The following is a 22,089-nucleotide window of genomic DNA, read 5'->3' on the forward strand; positions in this document are numbered from 1 at the left end:
TTGAACCTACAAAACAGTCTTCTTCACTTGAATACCTCCCAGTGATGTGGCACTCACTACCCAAAATACAAACCGGGTACTCACCGTGGTTTTGCTGCCTCTTCCTCTGGTTCGCTATGAACTCTGAAGTTCACCCTCTGACCCCATCTATCTCCTTCAGGGTTAAGGCAGACATCAGGAAGTCCTTGTTAACAGCCATTGCCACTGAAGGTACACTCCGAGTCAGAGTACCTCCCTGAGCGGATGGGACAGAGGACTAATGAAGTTTTGAGTGACAGGGAGGAGGGGACAGACTGGGAAAGAGCCCAGGTTCTGGTCCACTGGGTAGAGGAGCAACAGCGAAGCTGCCAGAAGGGAGAAGACAGGCGTGAAGATAAGCATCGATGAGCTACCTGGTAGATTCAGGTCCCCAGTCCGTGGCTTACTATCCACCTAGTTTTGTTCCAGTCCCAAAGGGACCTAACTCTCCTCGTAGCTTTATAATGTCTTAAGATGGAGTATTGTGTGAGGTGTCATTCTGCACTGACCTTCCTTCCTCATTTCTCCGCTTTAAAATAATTCTTAAATTTACAGACGGGTTCCAGAACGATATGTTTGAAGTTTTAAAAAATGGAATTCTAGGGGCACCTGGGTGGCACAGCGGTTGGGCGTCTGCCTTCGGCTCAGGGTGTGATCCCGGAGTTATGGGATCGAGCCCCACATCAGGCTCTTCTGCTATGAGCCTGCTTTTCCTCTCCCACTCCCCCTGCTTGTGTTCCCTCTCTCACTGGCTGTCTCTATCTCTGTCGAATAAATAAATAAATAAATCTTTAAAAAAAATAAAAAAAATAAAAAATAAAAAATGGAATTCTAAACATTTTGGAATTGCGTTAAATGCATACATGACTTAGGAGGGGGTGTCTCCTGTACGAACACAGCACTAGTACGGACAGCTTGAGCGGGGTTTGAATCCAGCCTGACAACTTTCCCTCTATGAATGTGACCTTGGCCAAAGTGCCTCCATTCTCTGTACCTTAACTTCCTCATCTCTCAAATGGGTATGATCAGAATAGGCCTTGAGCCCGTTGTTGGGAGGATCCAATGCGAAGATGTATGGAAAGCAGGAGGGACACGTGCTCTGCCAGTGTTCTCTGTTACTGGTGGTGTTGAGAATGCCGCCTTGGGCCAGAGAGCCAGCCAGGGGTTCTCTGTTTGGGGGAACCTCTTCCAGGCTGCTCAGCTGGAGGTGTGACCACGTCCTCCCGTAAATCCTGCACGTTTCTTAAATGCTCAGGGTCCGTGGCTCGGTGCCAGTGCTTGTGCTCTGTGCACCTGCTGCTGTCACGGCATTTTGTTCAGGTGTGAGCGGCTCATTGGAGCTGACGGGGGCGGGCACAGGGGAGGCGGGCCCAGGGCTGGAAGCTGGAAGGCGGAGGAAACGAAACTAAGCCTGGGAAGGGAAACGGGAACTGGGTGCAAGAGCCCAGAGCTGCTGAAAAGAAATGAAACTGAAAGCGGGAGAGGAGGGGAATGCCTGCGAGGTTGGGAAGGAGGGACGCGGGGAGAGGCTGGGGCAACAGCGCCGCCCCCTGCCCGGCCTCGGGGTGCAGAGCCAAAGCCTGGGCGTTGCAGGAGCAGAGGAGCGCGCAGAGCGCGAGAGGGGAGCCGGGGCGCGCCAGGGTACCGGAGCCCGGCCATGGCCATGGACGACGTGTACCGCACCCCCGCCGCCGCGCTGGACAGCCTGGTGGCCCGCAGCCTGCAGCCGTGCCCCGAGTTCCTGGGGGCTGCGCGGCGAGCCCTGGGCACCCTGGCAGCCGCCCTGCGTGAGCGCGGGGGCCGCGCCGGTGCCCAGCCTTGGAGGGTGCTGAAAATCGCCAAGGTAGGCGCCGCGGGAAGGGGGGGGGTCACCTAGAAATAGGGGCAATCCTCCGAGGATGCTGGCGCCTTACCTCGGGCTTTGTCGACAGGGACGGTTGCTATCAGCTCTTTTCATTCATGTCTTTGACATTTAAACAGTACACTTGTTATGCGCCAGCGCATTTCGAAGTGCACTGAAAACATACTGCACACCACAGCCCGGAGGGGGGGGGGAGAGTAGGGACAATTAATCCCGCCTGACACATGGGAAACTGAGGCACAGAGACGAAATAATGTGTCCAGGCTTGTAAAAGATCCAGCCAAGATTCAAAGCCAGGAGGTCTGATTCTTGGCATTCGTGCTCCTTGGGCTGCCTCTGGTTGGTTCATTCATAGACTCACTCAGTCCTTTACTGTCCAAACAGACTCCAGTCCTCACACCATGCCTGATCCTAAAGGTGCAGAAACACGAATATTCTATAATAGCCGTGATAGCCTAATTACTGGGAAACTACCCAGTAACAATAAGCATGGTCATTTTACTTAATCCTCACATTCAGTGAGGTAGGGATTATTGTCCCGGTTTTATGACTTGGTGAACTGGGACTAGGGGTGGGTGAGCCGCTGCCCCAGGCCACTTTTTGTCACATAAATGCTCCGCTGCCCCTGTGACCTCAGGGAGGAGAGGGGCATCACTACTGTATCCTCAGTGCAAACTCAGGGGCTCCAGGAGTGCATGGAGGGAAGCTGGCTGGGGTAGAGGGGACTTGCGGCTTGTCAGGGAGGGGGTGAGCAGGGGATGACCCTAGAGCAGCTAGGGGTTTCCATTGGGGATCACCATGTTCCAGATGCCCATGCAAGCGTATGCGGATGACATGACACAGTGGGCATCGCATAAGCAGGAAAACAGGGGTCGAATAAATGGAGCAAATGTGGCAAAAGTCTTCTTTACCACCCTCTCTTCTTTCGTGTAGGTTTAGAAACTGAAAAAGAGTATTTTTTTTTTAGTGACTTAATCTATGGGGGAGGGGGTGCAAGAAGAATGTAGGCAAGAAGAAGGGAGCCGGACCTCCCTCCCCTGGGTGGGGTGTTGGTAAGCAGCCTTCCCGGCACTTCCCTTTCCCCGTGAAGTGAGAGTAAGGACAGTACCTTTCTCCCAGGCTTGCTGCGAGCTTCAGCGAGATGATGGTGTGCAGAAGTGCTCAGTCTACAATATTCCTCTTTGCTCTGCTGCGTTCCCCCTTGGTTGGCAGCCCCCGATGTGAGGAGCTGGCGGCAAAGGAAGTGGGGTACCACTCAGGTAGTTAGGGATCCCAGCTTCGTGGGGGAGGTGCCCCTGGAGGGCTAATCCTGGTTCTTGTCTTTTCCTGGCTCGGTTACTCACTTCACCGCCCTGAGCCCTGCCGCCTCGAGTAACCACACGGAAACCGCATCAGGGGTATTGCCTGGAAGTGAGATTTCAGGTCGGCAAACATTTGACAGAGCTGCGGGCACCGGGGAGGGACTCTGGTCCCGTGAGTTTCCTTCCCAAGTCCTCAGCTGACAGCTTTGCAGAAAGAAACAGCGGTCAGAAAAGTCCCGAAAATTCCAAGAGTGGTATCATAGCTCCGGACTGAATCCCAGGCAAGGTCACAAACATGTGTTCTGCAAACCAGAATTTGTTTCACCCACAGTTTTAATTTTTAAAAAATTGAAAATCACAAAAATGTTCAAAGTTGGTTGCCGACATTTAGAAATCACGGGTTTACAAATGAAAATGGCTTTTCTCGAAGACTCAGGGCTGGCTGTGTTCGGCCGGCGTTTCTGCGTGGCGTCAAATGCCAGGAGCTGTGTGCCCACGGTTTCCCCTTTCTTTGTAGGGAGGCTCCGCCGGCCGGGGCACAGCTCTGAGGGGTGGCTGTGATTCTGAACTCGTCATCTTCCTCGACTGCTTCAAGAGCTATAAGGACGAGGGTGCGCAGCGGGCAGAGACCCTCAGCAAGCTGCGGACCCTGCTCCGATCCTGGGGGCAGGAGCCCATCCCCGGTCTGAGCTTTGAGCTTCCTCGGCAGGACGGGGCCAGGGTCCTGCGGTTCCGCCTGGCATCCAGTGACCTTGAAAACTGGATGGATGTTAGCTTGGTGCCGGCCTTTGATGCTCTAGGTGAGGGGTGCCTGGCCCGTTCCAGGCTTGGGGGCAAGATCATTAGGAGTAAGACAGAGCATACAGTCGAGCCCTGCCCCGACCTTCTGTGTGGCCTGGGCAACCCTCTCTGGGCTCCAGTTCCCTTGCTGAACATAGTGAGTCTGGGCCAGGAAAGCCCAATTCCTCCCGGGTCTGTGGTCCTGGTGTCCGGATGCTTGTCCCTCGCTCAAGCAACTGCGGAAACTTTCCTTCAGCCTCTGCCTAGGACAGTGCTGCTCAGCCCTTCCACGAATACCCCAAAGGAGAAGGCAAAGGGGCATGCGCCCAGCAGCAGGGGGCTGGGACAAGGCCAGAATTCGGCAAAGTCTTGTCTTTTATCTTAAAAGCATTAACGTGATCTTTGCTCCCCTTCGTAATTTATCTGTGCTTGATTTAATATAATAATGTGCCCCTGTGCCCACATCTGTAAAATGAAGGTTAAAAATAATGGGACCCTAGTTATCCATCTGACAGAGTTTTTGGAAAGACTGTATGCATTAATGTACGTGATGAATTTTGAACGGTGCCTGACATATGATGGGGCTATTTGAGTGCTTACTGTTCTCCTTTTTCTTCTTCTTCTTTTTGTATTATTTATTATTATTATTAATATTAATATTATTTTCCACTATTATTATTATTATTAACCATGATGCCCTGGGAGATAGCTGTCTTGAGTTTATCCAGGTTATGAGGTCCTGGCAGATAGCCACACTGTCCCCCGGCTGGTATACCCACCCACCCTCTGGGTACACAAATATTAATCATAATAGCTAATCCTTATTAAATGCTTCCCTATTCCAAGCACCTGACCTCTTTTATCTCATTAACCCCTCCAAACATACCTATGGGGCCTGTACTATCTTATCTTCCTTTTTACTAAGAGGGACACTGAGGCACAGAGATGGACAGTAACTCACCCGAAGTCACACAGCAAGTAAGCAGTGTCAGGAACCTGGGAAATTATGGAGAGTGCTTACTTTTCCCAGGCCGGGCCTGCGGGAAGTGGTGGAGGGAAAGGCACATACCGTAAAGTTGGCCGGCTTTGGGTTCCAGTCCTGTCTCCATCACTTGCCAGCTATGTAACCTTGGGAAGAGTTCTGAGTAACTCTGTGCTTCGGAGTCCTCGGCTGTGCGATGAGGTGAAGAATACTTGTCTGATCAGCTTTGGTGGGGCTCTGGGGGCCTCACGTGAAGCTTTCAGCCCAGTGCCTGCCTGGCGTGCGTGAGCACTGAAACAGTGTTAGCAATCACTGCTAAGGCATCAGGCCCTCTTGCCTTTTACTTCGGCGGCTTTGTTTCCCTTCTGTACGGCACTGGTTAATGAAAGGTACGAAGGGTGGTGTTATCTAGTACAGCCTGAGCGAGCCTCGGGGAGGGAGGAACTGCCAGGTCATAAGGACTCCTGACTCAGCGGGAAGCATCATTCCTGTTTCACCCCCTTGGAATACGGCTGCTCTCCTGCAGCCTGGCCCCGGGTTTGGAAGGCAGGAATCCTTCCAGAGCTTTCCTCTCTGCTTCCTGAGAAGCTCCAGGCTCTCTTCCTCATCCTCCAACCCCCCCCCATGCTAGTGGATTCCACCCCTCCCCCCGCCACCAAATCCCCCCGTTTCTCCATCTTGTGCCTCAGAACCCTTCCTGACTCACAGCACTCCACACCCCCAGGGCAGCTCAGTTCCAACGCCAAGCCTGCGCCCCATGTCTACTCGACCCTCCTCCAGAGCGGCTGCCAGGGGGGCGAGCACGCGGCCTGCTTCTCAGAGCTGCGGAGGGACTTCGTGAACACTCGCCCAACCAAGCTGAAGAGCCTGATCCTGCTGGTGAAGCACTGGTACCGTCAGGTGAGGCCACCGCCGAGGGTCCTTGCTCCAGGCTCTCGTGACTGCTCGAACTTGTGATTTCATGACAGCGAGAATATTTTCTTACACTTCGCACCCATTCATGTGTCTCTTTATGGAAATTGCCTGTTCATATCATTTGTTTATTATTTTCTACTGTGTTAGCTATCTTCCTGTTGTTGGTTTGCTGGAGCTCTGTATATATTCTGGGTACTAATTCTTATGGAGTTGATATGACGCAAATCTCTTCTCCCGGTACGAGGCTTGTACTTTCACTTTGTTCATAGGTCTTTCGTCACAGAAAATGTTTGAATTTTAATGTAATCAGGTGCGTTCGTCTTCTTCTTACGTGATTTGTACTTTGTGTGTCTTGTGTAAGAAGGCTTTGCCTATCCTGACTTTCTAAAATTATCCTTCTGTGTTTCCTTTCAAACGGTTTTAAGATTTTTCTTTTCCTGTGGTTTTAGGGCTCTGAAACTATCTGGAATATTTTATGTATGGCATGAAGTAATGTGGAGTTTGTACACCTCCCGTCCCAGCCTCCCAGCAAAATATTCATGTTTGTGGATAGACTCTTGTGCATTGAGGAAGGGGTGCCCACCCTGTGCCTGGAAACAAGGGATCAGGCCCCGCAAAATCTTGGGGCACATGACTTGGTCCTTCTGTAGGACCATTCATCATAAAGCAAGTCTGGTATGAGGAGGTCCGGGCTTCCAGTTCTTGCTCGGCCACTGACTTGCCCTCTGACCCTGGGCAAGTTCTGCCGTACTTTCATCTGGGGGATCAGTAACTGTCTCACATGACCCGTTGGCCTCTGACTGCTTCCCAGTCCCTGGAGCTTGGATTTCATAGGAGCCCACGACTCGGCTGAAGCTCTGGGAGTGAGGGCAGATGAGAAAGATCAGGTTGCTCCTGGACCCCAGCATCTGGTCCCAGGCTTCCGCCTGTGGCGTCCGCACCCCAGAGACTGCGAGATCCAGCAGAGTTCCCCAGAGAGCTCTCCCTGTTTCCCCTCCCCTTCACCCTCTTACAGGTGTGCCGGGAGGAGTCGAGGAGGGACCTGCTGCCTCCAGCCTATGCCCTGGAGCTGCTGACCATCTTCGCCTGGGAGCAGGGCTGTGCGAAGGAAGCCTTCAGCCTGGCCCAAGGCCTCCGGACAGTCCTGGGCTTGATCCAGCAGCATCAACACCTGTGTGTCTTCTGGACCCTCAACTACGGTTTCAAGGAGGCGGAGGTCAGGCAGTTCTTGAGGCACCAGCTGGAGAGACCCAGGTACCTCCCCACACCCCCTCCCCACTCTCCTGGGCTTGGGCCACGGGAGAGAATTAACAACGATGAAGCAAGTCTTATCTGCCGGGGGCCTGCATGGGGGCCAAAGCCAGGCGCTGCACGTGTGTCTCCTCATTCCGTGGGTCAGCCCCAGACACAAATTACAATCACTTGGGACAGGTTGTTTTTTTTTTTAAGATTTTATTTATTTATTTGAGTGAGAGAGAGAGACAGCACAAGCGGGGGTTGCAGGGGCAGAGGCAGAGGGAGAAGCAGACTCCCCACGGAGCAGAGAGCCCGACGCGGGGCTCGATCCCAGGACTCTGAGATCATGACCTGAGCCGAAGGCAGACGGTTCACCGACTGAGCCACCCAGGCGCCCCTCTTGGGGCAGTTTTTAAAAAGATTTTTCTTGTGTGAACATACTGTATGAGTGAACATTTCAGTGACGGATGTCGTACCCATCGGAAGGGCACATTTTGGTGACTTTCTGTAAAGCGAACCCACCACCAGATCGAGGGAGGGTGTTTCCAGCACCTCAGGAGCTTCCCTTTCCTCTCTCCCGCTCAGTGACATCCCGCAGGTGACCCCATTCTGACGGTTACCCGTCCAGTCCTGTCTACCGCACAGTCTTACCGAAGGGGAAGCCCGCGGCACGTGCTTTCGTGTCTGGCAGCTCTTTCTCAACGATGTTTTGAGATCCTTCCATTGTGTGCACTTGTTTATTGTTGTTCATTGTTTCGTGTTGTCGCGTAGTGTTCCCGCGTGTGAATTTATCACAACATGCTTCCCATTGAGCTGGTGACGGACATTTGGTTGTTTCTGCCCCGGGGCTGTTACAAGAAGGCTGTTAGGAACCGTCTTGGACGTGCACTTCTGTGCGCGTACCGCGGGACGCACACGTAGGAGTAAGATAGCTGAGTCACGGCGGTAACTCTGAGTCCCTAGGGGTAGACCCTCGTAGCTTATGATTCTAAAGTGCAGCCAGAGTTGGGGACCGTTGCTCCAATTTAATCTCCACAGCAGCCCACCAAAGCAGGCACTGTTGTCATCCCCGTTTTGCACATAAGGAAACAGGCTCAGAGGAGGTAAGTCGTCTACCCCAGGTCACACAGCTGGAAAGTGGAAGAGCGGGGATTGGAACCAGGTCTGGTTGACCTCAGAGCCCCTGATCTTGACCGTCTTACTAACTGGAACCTTCCTGTCCCTCTGGATTTGCAGGCCTGTGATCCTGGACCCAGCTGACCCCACGTGGGATGTGGGGAACGGAGCAGCGTGGCGCTGGGATATACTGGCCCAGGAGGCTAGGTCCTGCTATGAACGCCCGTGCTTTCTGCAGGCAGCAGGGGGCGCTGTGCAGCCCTGGGAGGGGCCCGTGAGTGAGGGGCTCCCGGGATCCTTGCTAGGTGTAAAGCCACACCTAATTCCCATGCTCAAGGTTTCCTGAGCATCCACCGTGCACTGGGGCCGGGGGGTGTGGGACAGAGTTGGGGGGTGTGGGACAGAGTTGCGGAGGGGAGGCCGCAGGTGCGCAAACATCCCGCTCACCACACCGAGCCTGCTTGGAGGAACACCTCTGTGCTCGTGGGGTTATTGCGTGCTTACCACACTGTGTCCGCCCAGCACAGGGGTCCTTTTTAGAACTGATCCCGTCTGTAAGGGCACCCTTTTCTAATCTGCACAAAGGCATCGTATGGACTAGCGGTGGTCCTCCCATTTCCCCACCCTGAGTCTCAGTCACCCTGACTGTCCACTGGGAGGTGGCTGGGAAGAGAAGGGATGGAGAAGCTTCTATGCCTGTAAGACAACTCCTTCTACACACTTCCAGGGCCTTCCACGTGCTGGGGGCTCAGGTTTAGGCCACCCCATCCAGCGAGACTCTGCCCAGAGGACCCCTGAGGACAGCAGCAGTCTCCATGCTGTGCGCCCAAAGGCAAAGAACAGGCAGCCCTCAGGCCCAGCTCCTGGCCCCTCGCGGGCAGCCAGCATCACCCCTTCCATGCTGGGGACGGCCTTGGCTCTTGTCTCAGATCGCTGCCAAGGACCTGGACCGCTTCATCCAGGACCACCTGAAACCAAACCCTCAGTTCCAGAAGCAGGTCAGCAAGGCCATCGATGTCATCTTGGGTTGCCTTCGTGAGAATTGTGTCTACAAGGCTTCGAGAGTCAGCAAGGTGAGTAGGTGGGTGGAAACACTGATGGGAACCTCCTGGGGCACCGCAAGGAGGAGGGGAAGGAGCGGAGGACCGGCAGGGCAAGTGGACGTCCGTCCGTGGAAGGGGAGTTGGCTGCCCTCAGAGGTATATATCTGAGTTCCAGCTTTTTAAAAAATTTTAATGACGGTGTTTTAAACCACTATTACCATAATCAGACCACTTCCCTCCTCTGCGGGTTCACCGAGTACAATGGCCTCAAGGTCTTTCTCTGACCTTCGCTTACTCCATACTGGCCTCCTGGCTGCTGCTTGAATTCACTGGGCACGGTCCACGCTGGCTGGTTTCTCTTTCTGGAAGGCTCTTCCTCCCGTCCACTTGGCTCCCTCCCCTCCTTTAAGTCTGGGACGCAAGTCCCCTTCTCACGGAGGCCTGACTGCTCAATTTACAGCTGCAACCCCCCTTTTGCCCCCCCCCCTTCCTGACTGACCTGCCTCCACACAGCACTTCGCACTTTCCAGGGGCTGCTGTTTGCTGACTGTCCCTCCCCTCCTCCCCCCTGCTAGAACATCAGTTCCAGGAGAGCAGGGACATTATATGTACTGCCATAGCTTGGTCCATGTGAGTGTTCAATAAATGCATGTTGAATGAGTGAAAGAATGAATGGATTGATTGGTTGGTTGATTGAAACAGGCCAACAGAGCACATCTGCAGGCCCCATCTGGCCCTGGGACCTCAATTTGCAACCTGTGGTCCAGATGTGCAATCAGTAGGTGCTGCAGATGTTTGGCTAAAATCTTTAATCCCTGCCCCCCATGCACTGCATCCCCCGTTATCTGTTGCTGCACGTTGGTCTGACTTTGTGCAGGGCCCGGGGGTCGGAGGGCAGGTGCAGACAGAGATAGTCAGACTCTGCCAGGCTCCTAAGGGTCAGAGGTCACAGCCCTTGTGCACCCCGTCTCTGCCGTGGTGCCCCCGGACGCAGCATCAGTGAGACAGTATGTCTGGGCTGCAGATGGGGGCAGCAGTTGGGGTCAGGGACACTCTCAGGTCTGAGTTGGTCCTTCCTCTGCAGGGGGGCTCATTTGGCCGGGGCACAGACCTGAGGGGCGGCTGTGATGCCGAACTCGTCATTTTCCTCAACTGCTTCCACGACTACAAGGACCAAAGGGCCCGCCGCACAGAGATCCTTAACGAGATGCAGGCACAGCTGGAAACCTGCTGGCAGGACCCAGACTCCGGCCTGAGCCTCAGGTTTCCCGATCAGACCGTGACCAGGGCTTTGCAGCTCCAGCTGGTGTCCACGGCCCTAGAAAGCTGGATGGACGTGACCCTGCTGCCCGTCTTTGATGCCGTGGGTGAGGGCGGCCTCCAGCCTGTGCCTTGGAGACTAATTCCCTTACTCGCTATGCTACATAGCCTGTCTGGGGTCAAGATCACCCACCTTGCAGTTACTGGGTGGATTAGTGAAAATTACTGAAAAGCACCCAGCACATACTTCTACGTTGTAGATCGTGTATTATTGATTGCGGTGCTATGTAATTAACGTTCAAATATTAATAAAGACTGGTGAGTGGCTAAGTTGGGACATGGAGACGTCTTCGTTACAGCTCTGCGCTCAGAGTATTTCACATTTCCACAGGGCAGCTCTGCTCTGGCGCCAAGCCTGCGCCCCATGTCTACTCGGCCCTCCTCAAGAGCGGCTGCCAGGGGAGCGAGCACGCGACCTGCTTCTCAGAGCTGCGGAGGGACTTCGTGAACACTCGCCCAACCAAGCTGAAGAGCCTGATCCTGCTGGTGAAGCACTGGTACCGTCAGGTGAGGCCGCCATACCCCCTTGCTCCTCTCAGGAAGCAGCTGCTGTCATGGCAACTGCCTCAGCCAATCAGCTCCTCTCCTAGGCAGGCATCTCCCTTCCTTCGCTTCTTACTGGCCATCCCAAGGAGAAGGACCACCTCCTCTATCCTCCGCTTCCTGCCCAGACCGGAAGCCCCTAGCTGAGAGAAAATCTTTTCTCCGTGAGGCACCGGTTGCTCGTTTCTTGTGGCTGGGGTTCAGCATGTCTCTCTAGCTCATCAGTTTCTCCTTCCTCTTCACACTGCTGATGCTTTCCTTTTTCTCGCCCACCTCCCAGGCCTAGCTTATGCAGTTCCGCCATCACCGTCCTCTGTGCAGGTTGTATTAAATAAACCCTGAGCATTCTCCGGAGCTCCCCCACTAAACACTTCTCCAAATGCACTCGCAATCATGTACTCATTCAACAAACATCTCCTGAGCACCCACTGCTGCTAACGTCACTATTGTGACGGATGTTGGCATACCAAGCTGAATATATTGCAGCCCCCATTCCTGTACACCCTTTGAGGAGAGACTCCAGGCAAAGGTCTAGTCTAAGATTCTTAGTCTCGGGTCACAGTGTGACCTTGGGCAAGTCGCTACACCACCCCGTATCTCTGTTTATCCACCTGTAAAATGGGAAGGGTTCTATTTTTTCCGTGGTTTTGTTTTTATATTCCCCTCGCTCTCCAAGTACATAGGGCCATGCTTAGCACATAGTAGGTGCTCACATCCACTCATTCTTTGATCGGCTTTGGGTGACACAGGTCGCAGCTCAGAACAAAAGACAGCAGCCAGCCTGTGCGGCTCTGCCCCCAGTCTACGCACTGGAGCTCCTGACCATCTTCGCCTGGGAGCAAGGCTGCGGGAAAGAGTCTTTCAAAATGGCGGAAGGCCTAAAGACTGTCCTAGAGCTTGTCCAGCAGCACCAGCAGCTCTGTGTCTACTGGACGGTCAACTATAGCTTCGAGGACCCAGATAGCAGAACACACCTTCTTGGCCAGCTTCAGAAAAAGAGGTGCAGACCCACTTCCCCACTGCCTTCCCTGCATCATCACACACACACCCCCGCCCCCCGTCACCCTGGAGTCACTGTGTCCAGAAGGGGTCAGGGTGGGATCTGGGTGCCCCAACCCCACTCCTCACTCTGCTTCCTTCTGGACTCTTTACTGAGGATGCATGGACACAAGGAGCCCCCAAAGAAGCCAGGGCCGGTTTCATTAACACAATAAAATATAATTTCTGAAATTAAGGGGCCACCCAATGCCTTCCTGACCGAGGTGGCCAGGCAGGAACCCTACTGTGCTTGGGAGAGATTGGGCCAACCCTAAGGTCCTGACACTCTTCTCCTTCTGCCCAGCTCCCACACCCTTTCCTAGTTCCTCCCAGCCCCCTGCCCCTTCACTGATTCCCACCTTCCCCACCTGCCTGCCCATCTGCTCTGCCCCCAGACCCCTGGTTCTGGATCCTGCTGACCCCACCTGGAATGTGGGCCAGGGCAGCTGGGAGCTGTTGGCCCAGGAAGCAGCAGCTCTGGGGACGCAGGCCTGCCTTAGAAGTAGAGAAGGGGTGTCTGTGCAGCCCTGGAATGTAATGGTAAGAGGGGGGGTCCCTGGGGTGGCGGATGCGGTTGGGCCCCCCCCCCCCGTTGCCTTTCCCTGCTGGTGCAACGTCTTCAGCTGCTGGGAGCACACGCTGCTGTCGCCTTAGAGCTGAGACACAGGTTGTTCTGAACCAGCCAACGCGTGAGTGACGTGGGGCACAAAAGGCCCCGCCAGCTCTGTGATGCAGTTCTTAGTCCAGCATTCTGCGTGGGACCAGGAAAAAGCTTTCTCCAGCAGGAGCCTTACTCAGCTCCTTCCCCGACCCTCTCCTCCTTCCCTCACCCCCCCTTCCCCTGCAAGCACCGCCCCCAGTTAATCTATGCACAGGAATCCCCACCGCGGGCTCTGCTTCTGGGGAACCCCACTTGAGACAATAGCCAGCTCCCAAAGTGACATGATCTTAATGCATTTGCTATTTTTTTAGCAGGATCTCATAACCAGTTCTTAATACAATCTGGTGAGGCATAGGCCTTCTTCTTGCCCCCATTTACAGTGAAGAGACCAAGGTTGTGTGTTGGTGGTGGAACCAGAACTCAAACTCGGGTCCTTCAGGTGGTACCACAGAGACCTACCAACCAGTTGAGAAAGAAAAAGGTTATGGGAGATAGTGAGCGTCTCATCCGTTTAGGATATCAAGCGTCAGGGCCGGCGTGTTCATAGGGAATCCTGTCTCAAGCTGGCCTTACCTGGATTCTTTCCATAGCCTGCTCTCCTTTACCAAACCCCAGCTGGGGACCTCGACAAGTTCATCAGTGAATTTCTCCAGCCCAACCGCCAGTTCTTGGTTCAGGTGAACAAGGCTGTCGATATCATCTGCTCATTCCTGAAGGAAAACTGCTTCCGGAATTCTGCCATCAAAGTGCTCAAGGTCGTCAAGGTATGTCCCCAGACTGCTGTGGGCAAGGAGGGTCATGCAGGCTGATGATCTTTCCCAGACCAGGGCCAGTCCTGACCCACTTCTGTCGTCCTTATGACAGTCAGCGCAAGGCCAAGCATAGCGAGAAACCAGAATGTGGTTTTGGCGGGAGGGCGGAGAGAGGACCCAGATGTGTCCAACAATCTCTTTTGGTTGCTTGTGACAACAAACTCAAAAGGAGGAACAAAAGAAATATATTGGCTGATGCAAATGGAAAGCCCTAGAGTAGATCTGCCATCAGGTACAGCTAAATCTAGGAGCCCATGCAGGGTCATCAGGACTCAGCTTTTCATCCCAGCTCTTGGCTCTGCCATCTTCTGTTTTGGGCAGGCCCTTTCCATAGGATGGTCCTTGGCGTCTCTAAACTTCCAGAAAGAGGAATTCTCTTTTCTTAAAGTTCAAATAAATGTCTTGGAATTGAGTCTCATTAGCCTGACTCGGGTTTATATCCACCCCCAAACTAATCCCTGGAGCTAGGGAGACATCATGCTCCGACTGGCCAAGCCTGGCTCATATGATGGAGACAGCTCCACATGGACCTGAGTGTGGGGGAGGAGTGATTCCCCCAAAGAAAACCAGGATGCTGATCCCAGAAGGTAGGAGGGATTTTGGGGGTGTATAAAAAGTCACATCATCTACTGCATCAGATACAACCTCAGTCCACAAGTGAAGTCACAAATGAGACCCAGGTCAGCTCCAGAAGATTATCAGCATAATGTCGGCCAATGAAAAGTCCCGGGCCTGATGATTTGCTGTGTGACCTCAGGCAAATACCTTCCGCTCTCTGATCCTTACCATTCTCATCCATAACACTTGAAGATGATAACTTGGTTCACTGATTGTCAACTGTGGCCTCACTTAGAATCACTTAAAAAAATCATACTGATACCCAGTCCCCCTCCCAAACCAGACATCAGTCATTTTTTAAAACTCTCCTAATGTAGACAGGCTTGAGAACCACAGGCCAAAAAGAAAAAATAAAAAAAATCTCTCAAATCTCCCCCAGCCCCCAAACTTGATGGAACGAGAAAGTTTACATTTGTTGAAGGGTTTAAACTTATGTCTTGCACATTTCTTTTTCTCATAAGCATACTATGTATTAACCCGCAATTAAAGAGGTAAAACAGAGAGGTTAGGTGACTTGCCCAAGGTCACACAGCAAGTTTCTGACCCACAGGCTCTCACAGGAGTCTTTCAGGGGTCAAGCCACCTCTGTGTCCTCCCCAGGGTGGCTCTTTGGCCAAAGGCACCGCTCTGCGAGGCTGCTCAGATGCGGATCTGGTGGTGTTCCTCAGCTGTTTCAGCCAGTTCGCCGAGCAAGGGAACAGGCGGGCTGAGATCATCTCAGAGATCCGAGCCCAGCTGGAGGCATGCCAGCAGAAGATGCGGTTCGAGGTGAAGTTCGAGATCCCCAAGTGGGAGAATTCCCGCGTGTTGAGCTTCTCCCTGACGTCCCAGACGATGCTGGATCAGAGCGTGGACTTTGACGTGCTGCCAGCCTTTAACGCCTTAGGTGAGGTACCCAGGCATAGTCCTGAGAAGGGGAGAAGCAGAGTCCGGGCCGCCAGGGACAGTATCCGAGGTTGTGCAATGCACAAGCAGCCCACACCTGTTCACAGCGTAGGCCTTGTACATAGATATGTGTACCACCACTCTCCTGCAAAGTGTCTGGAGAAAAGGCCGCCTTTTTCTAATTCATGCAATGGTGCTATGTGGTCTCACGGAGGCTCTGGGCTGGGTCTTCATCTCTGCAGTTGCACGAACATGATGGATGACCTTGAGTGAGGGACTTCCCTGCCTTGAGCGCCAGTGTCTTCACCCAACGATGAGGGTGTTGGAGTGTCGCCACGTATCCCCAGCTTCGAGTCTGTGCGTGCTCTTCCGTGTGCCGCAGACCCGCAGGATCCATGAGTTCAGTAAATGCACCGACTATGTGGCCAGCAGTGTCCAGGCACTGAGGATAAATCCCTGAGCAAAACAGACACAGATCTCCTGTGCATATTCAGTTCTGAGTTTGCACAGGAGAGTTTGCAGAGCGAGGGCATCCCCTGTAGCTGGATGTATTTGGTTCCCGAGGTGTGGAAAACAAGTGACAAGGAAGGGATTCATCCAGAAATGTGTCTGAATCTATACAGATCTTCAGAAAGCAAGAGTTTGAATATTAAGGAATGCCTTTAAGTGCAATGAAACCAGAGGGTGACGTCAGCTTGCCGCGTACGGTCCTATTCCCTACCGGAGGCTCGGAGACCGCGAGGCTCTCCCTTTGTTAGAGAGGGTTGAGCAAACCTCCGAGAGCCATTAAAGATGTGTTAGCTCCCAGCTGAGACGTCCTTCATGATAGGTAAACGGAAGGGTTGAAAGGGGGCAGGAAGGAAAATAAGATATTTTAACGCTGGGTCATGCCACATCGGTGCTTCAGCAAAAACCACCCTGTGACTCCGCCCCCCTTTCTCCCAGTGGGTCCCAGCCCAGCCATGAGGGAAAGGCCCAAGTAGGAGATCCTGGAAGTCCTGCTCCGTTGGCCCCAGCGGGACTCCGGGGAGTGAACTGATGGTGGCCTCCTCCCTTTCTCCAGGCCAGCTGGTCCCTGGCTACAGGCCCCCGGCTCAAGGCTACGTTGACCTCATTCATAGCTACAACCACGCGGGCGAATACTCCACGTGCTTCACGGAGCTGCAGCGGGACTTCATCATCTCTCGGCCCACCAAGCTCTAGAGTCGGATCCGACTGGTGAAACACTGGTACCGGCAGGCGCGGCGCAAGGATGGGGCCGCCCCACCGAGGTCCCGGGCGGGGGCAGGGCCCAGCGCTGGCCAGAACCCCGGGTTGGTGGAGCAGAAGGGGAGGTACTTCCTAGCCCGTGGGACCTTAGTTGGCTTCTCTGGAAAATTGGGCCGGTGTCACTACTAGGTCCCAGGATTTGAGGGGATAATGCACAGCCAGGCATCTGACATGTGGAGGTGCTCAGTAAAATTTGGGGATGGGCTTGCCAGGACCCCTGGAAGGGTCCCTCCTGCACCTCTTCATTGCCAGTGTGGACCAACACATCCCCTTTCCCCTTATTCCCCAGTGCAACAAGATGCCCAAGGGGAAAGGCTTCCTGCCCCCCCAGCACGGGCTGGAACTCCTGACGGTGTATGCCTGGGAGCAGGGCGGCCGGGATACCCAGTTTGACATGGCCCAGGGCTTCCGCAGCGTCCTAGAGCTGGTCAGCCAGTACCCCCAGCTCTGTGTCTACTGGGCCGTCAACTACAACTACGAGGACGAGACTGTCAGAGACTTCCGTCATTGAGTCTCAGATATGGGGTCTCAGATATGGGGTTGCTCTCCCACAGCTGGAGGGCATAGAGCAGAGACAGCAAAATCCTCTTCCTAGAACCGAGTTTCTTTCTAACAAGGACCTCCTTAGCATGTGAGGGATGGGCAGCCCGTTTCCTTGTCCCCTGTAAATAGGGTTGCCAGATGAAATGCAAGACTTCAAATCAAGTTTGAATTTCAGATAAACAATGAATTGCTTTTTAGTATAAGTATGTCCCATGTAGCATTGGGGATATATTTACGTTTATCCGAAACTCAAATTTAACTGGGCATCCTCTATTTGTATTTGGTAAATCTGGCAACCCTACCGTGAACCCACCAGGAAGCCTAAGCATGTCTTATTCTTTGGGATTTTGCCTCCCTCTCAAATGGTGCAGAGGGAGCAGAGACGCTTTCAGAAATTCACGCTGCGTCTCCAGTCCATGGGTAAGGGCAGCGTAGCATGGTGTGTTGAAAAAGACTCCGAGGTGGTGCCGCCTGGCACAGATGTAGGAAGGGAGAGTGGTAGGACCGGTACCGTGATTTGTTACCAATGCCAGCTACCTGCCGAAGGGCCGTGGTCCAAGTGAACACTGTGATCGATTAGTGATGTCTGCCCTGGAGGCAGAAGGGAGAAGTGGCCCATGCAGAGTGTTGGGTGAGGGAGGAGACTAGTCCAACCAATCTCTCAGGAGGACACCCCGATGTTACCAGGCATAAGCCTGACTCTAATGGCGATTGCAGGCCCGTCATCCTGGATCCAGCTGACCCGACAGGCAACCTCGGCCGCAATGCCCGCTGGGATCTGCTGGCCAGGGAAGCTGCCGCCTGCATGTCTGCCCTGTGCTGCCTGAGCAGGGATGGCACCCCCATCCAGCCGTGGCCAGTGAAGGTAAGAGAGCTGTGGTGCAGCAGGGGCACGCTTTGTTGGGGGCAATGTGCGCAGGGGAGGGCCATGAGTCCAGCCAAAGGGGCAGGCCCCCCTGCCCCACGTGCTGGCTGTCCCTGTGGTCTCACTTCGCCAGCAAGGTTAGAGCCAACTGCCTTCTTCTATAACCTTCCCCCAGGCTGCTGTGTGAAGGCCAGAGAGCCCATGTTTGGACCAAATGGACAGCAGGACACCAGCCCTCAGCGTGAGGAAACTCAGGGTCACTTACCAGATGTGTGTGTGTGTGTGTGTGTGCGTGCACACATGCACGTGAGCAAGATTGATCCAGCCTCTCCGTCCAGCCTCTCATCTAATATCCCTGCCTCCCCACTCCGCACTCTCCTTCTGCTTTGTGTAACCAGCCCGGCTGAGCCTCCTTGAATACCCCCTTGTATCAGATAGGCACTGGCCACCTTGCAGACTCCCCTGTGTCCTGTGGCCATGCATCAGAGTCCAGGGTCCACGGGCTAGCAGCAGCCTGGGTTTCCAGGGTCCCTGCCATGGCTCTGCTCTCAGACAACGACTGCTGCAGCCCACGCTGCATCCTGCCCCTGCTGAGAATGTCCTTCTTCCTGACTTCTCCACCCATCCACACCAGCTCATGTCTCCTGCTGAAACCCATCCCCGTCCTCCCAGTGGCCTCTCCTTCTTCCCCAACCCAACAACTTTTCACAGAGAGGACAGTCTTCATGCCATTTGTCAGCCACGGTCAGTTGGTAGTGGCTGCCTGGAACCGGTGCTCTGGAGAATTCTGGAGAATGGATACCTACTTGGGAAGAGTGACCTAATCAGTTAGTGATGTCTGCCATGGATGCAGCCGAGAAAAGTCATGGCACGAGTGCTGTGATTGATTAGCAATGTCTGGCCTGGATACAGGAAAAAGGTGCCCACAGGCCTACAGTGTATGGCTAAGCTATTGGGGAGCTCTCTGAGCCCAGCCACTGGCAGGAGAGCATGCCCAGACTGGCTAGTCTTGTGTGTCACAGGCGGAGGAAGTGGGGGCATGTGTACCGTGCAATCCCTCTCATGGGACGCCTGACTCAATGCCTTTTCGCTACAGCCTGATTTTCTTCCCCCTCCCTGTTGCACGCATTCCCCGTGTGTGCACCTTGAGGCCATGCCCTATTTGCCTTCCTGAATTTTACTGGGCTCTTGTCTTCTCTCCTGACCTGCTGGAACACTGCCAATGGGATTCTCCATCCTCAGAGCCTGGACGGGAGCCTACTTCTCTCTGCCCGCCAGAGCAAAGGCACCAGGTCCGTGCAAGAGGCACTCCTAACCTCCAGGCCAACAACAGTGTCCCTCTTAGTCAAGGCCCAGCGTAGAAAACAAAATAGTCCAATAATCGTAAGCATAAAGGGATGCAATCTAAATCCCTGGATGGTCTGGAAGAGCGGAAGGCAGGGGCCGTGACTGAGTCCAGATTAGATTGGTTTCCAGATTAGACCAGCACGGCCGAATCAGAGGTCAGGAGGCTGCTGCAGCCGATGGCACTCACTCCCACAAAGCTGGGGGGAAAGGGGGGCAGACCCGGACTGTGGGCTCCAGCGGCCACAGGCGTTGCTCAGGGCTCGCGGGCCGCCAGCATGGCCAGAAGCTGCCGTCTGTCTCCCTCCTTCAGCACCGTCTACACTTCAGCCAGAACTTGGGGCAGTAGGCAGACTGGAGCAGATGCTGCGTCTCCCACCTGCTGCGGCACAGGGAGGAGCGGGTGCCCGGCGCCAACCTCGGGGTTGGGACAGCAGCCCCAGCAGCTGCGCTGTGAACGTCTGTGGGGTGCATGAGCCGCTGGTCCGCCCCAGAGGGAGGAGCAGACGGAAGGGAAGGAGCCCCGACACATCCCCTCCTGCCCCCGCGTGTCTCAGCGAGCCTGACTTGCCACGGCCCATTGCTGGGCCCCACCTCGGTGCTGTCACAAAGCACCCCAGACCCCATGGCTTATCAACCACAGAAATGTGTTTCTGGGCAGCTCTGGAGGCCGGAAGTCAGCACACTCGGGTTCTGCTGAGAGCCCCCTCCAGACTGCGCACAGCTAGCCAGCCCTGCGGCCTCTTAGGAGGGTGTGAATCCCATTCTCAAAGGTGCCACCCTCCAGACCTGGTCGCCTCCCAAAGACCACATCCCCTTATGCCATCGCACTGGGATTAGGGTTTCCACATAGGGGACAGACCAGGGCAGGGATGCAGGATGGAGGAGGGAGGAGGGGGTGACGAGGAGTCCTCCGTTCTCCAGCGCTGCTCTCCGGGGAGGAAAACCGTGCCAGAGAGCGGGTCCTCTCTCTGCCCTGGGACTGTGGTGGCTGAGGCTCCGAGGCAGAACCCGCTAGCACCTCTGGTGAGCCCCCGTCCCCGTGCCACCCACTCTGGCAGCGGGACTGGTGCTGAGGTCACGTGGTGCTCATAAAGTCTCCTTAGACTCACCTCCCTGACTCCCTCCGTATCGGGGTGGGACTGTCAGGACCCCAAGTTACACCCCTGGGGTTGGCCAGTTCCAAGAGCTCAGGGCAGACACTTGGGGGCAGCAGAGACCTGCCCCGCCAAGCATCCCGCAGCAGGAGGGGACCTGGCCTTGGCCTTGCTCGTTCTGGGAGGAACTGGTGGTAGGTCTCAATTCGGTAACTCCCATCTTCATGACACGGATTCTAGGCCTCCCCCCCTCAGAATGACTCTTGAATGAGGGGAATTGTGAGGTGGGGGGAAATGGGGTAGCCCCAGTAGGCGGGAGGTAAGGAGGACCTGTCACCTGGGCCGGGCTGATCCAAGGGGGATTTATTTTACTCTAGCTCCTCAGTCTCTGACAGTGGCCACCCCGGTATTGACATCGTGACCCCACTGTCACTTTTGTGGACTTCCTGATATAGCTACGTCCTTAGGTAGGTGTCAGTTCCAACTTGATTTATACATTTAATGATCCTAAAGGTAACCCACAAGAATGCCCACAAGCAGTCTTCTCTGGAACAAGACAAACTGCTACTAAGGACTTACGGAAACACACATGTGCAAGAAAAGTTCAGGAAAGGTGGGAAAAAGAGCTCCGAGGAGGGAGTAGCCCCAGCCAGTATTCAAACTTACTGGGGGCGGGGGGGGGGGGGGGGGCGCCGCCGGGGCGGCTCAGTTGGTTAAGTGCCTTCAGCTCTGATCATGATCTCAGGGTCCTGGGATCGAGCCCCACGTTGGGCTCCCTGCTTAGCGAGGCGTCTGCTTCTTCCTCTCCCTCTGCTGCTGCTCCTGTTTCTACTCTGTCTGTCTCAAATAGATAAAATCTTAAAAAACAAAAACAAACTTACTAGGAAGCCACAGCCTTAAGGGATAAAAAGTAATGACAAGCTAAATGTGAACCATCGGCAATCGCAAGCTAAGCAGAGAGCCAGAGGGCCTGGCCGGCAGCACAGAGGCTCCACCTCGGGCAGCCAGAAGGCAGAGGAGAGTGAGGACCCTTCCGGAAACGCAGCACGTGCGCCCAGTGCAAGACTCCAAAGAAAGGATTGGGTTTTTAATTTTTCAATTTAATTTTTAATTTTTAAAAAATTGTCATTGAGATGTAATTGACACACTATGAATTTCGACTTTTAAAGTGTACAACCCAGCGGTTTGGGGATAGTTACAAAGTTCACATTTAGGGTATTCACCAGGTGAGCCACGTCACAAGGGGCGTCCATTATCCTAATTCCAGAACATTTCCATCAGCCCCAAGAGAAACCTGAAACCCATTAGCAGTCACTCTGCATGCCCGCCACCCCTTCCCCCCAATCCCTGGCCACCGCTGATCTGCTTTCTGATCCTATTATCGACACTCATATAAAAATGGGATCGCACTATATGTGTCCTTTTGTGTCCTGCGTCTTTCACTTACCATCACGTGTTCAAGGTGCGTCCGAGGTGCGGCTTCTATGTCCGTGCTTCATTCCTTATTATTACTGGACAACATCCCACTGTATGGAGAGACCACGTCGTGTTGATCCAGTCATCCATTGATGGGTGTTTGGACTGTTGCCACTTTTTAGCCATTATGAAGAATGCTGCTATGAACGTTGGTATATGATTTTATGCAAACATATGTTTTCATTTCTCTTGGGTGTGTATACCCAGGAGTGGAATTGCTGGCTTATATGAGAACTCTGTGTTTAACCATGACGACCCGCCTTGACGTGTTCCGTAGCGTTGTGCCGCTCACACCGCCTCCAGCAATGAGTGGGGGTTCTCTGCATCTCCCCAACGCTTGCTGTTGTCTGTCATTTTGATGACAAG

The 22,089-nt window shown here is 54.1% G+C and overlaps 1 protein-coding gene across 1 annotated transcript; it reads left to right on the plus strand.

Annotated features, from left to right (window-relative positions):
- Positions 1-1,386: 1,386 nt before the first annotated feature.
- On the plus strand, positions 1,387-21,661 carry OAS3 (2'-5'-oligoadenylate synthetase 3). Its single transcript, XM_034639226.1, is given in 16 exon segments — positions 1,387-1,861; positions 3,698-3,980; positions 5,667-5,842; positions 6,873-7,111; positions 8,330-8,483; positions 8,937-9,128; positions 9,130-9,282; positions 10,337-10,619; positions 10,904-11,079; positions 11,865-12,115; positions 12,549-12,693; positions 13,405-13,578; positions 14,845-15,130; positions 16,193-16,463; positions 17,659-17,806; positions 17,982-21,661. Coding segments are annotated over 16 exon segments (3,129 nt in total). The 5' UTR covers positions 1,387-1,675; the 3' UTR covers positions 17,994-21,661.
- The last annotated feature ends 428 nt before the right edge of the window (positions 21,662-22,089 follow it).

Source organism: Ailuropoda melanoleuca, chromosome 12 (genome assembly GCF_002007445.2).
Source record: "Ailuropoda melanoleuca isolate Jingjing chromosome 12, ASM200744v2, whole genome shotgun sequence".
Classification (NCBI taxonomy): Eukaryota; Metazoa; Chordata; class Mammalia; order Carnivora; family Ursidae; genus Ailuropoda; species Ailuropoda melanoleuca.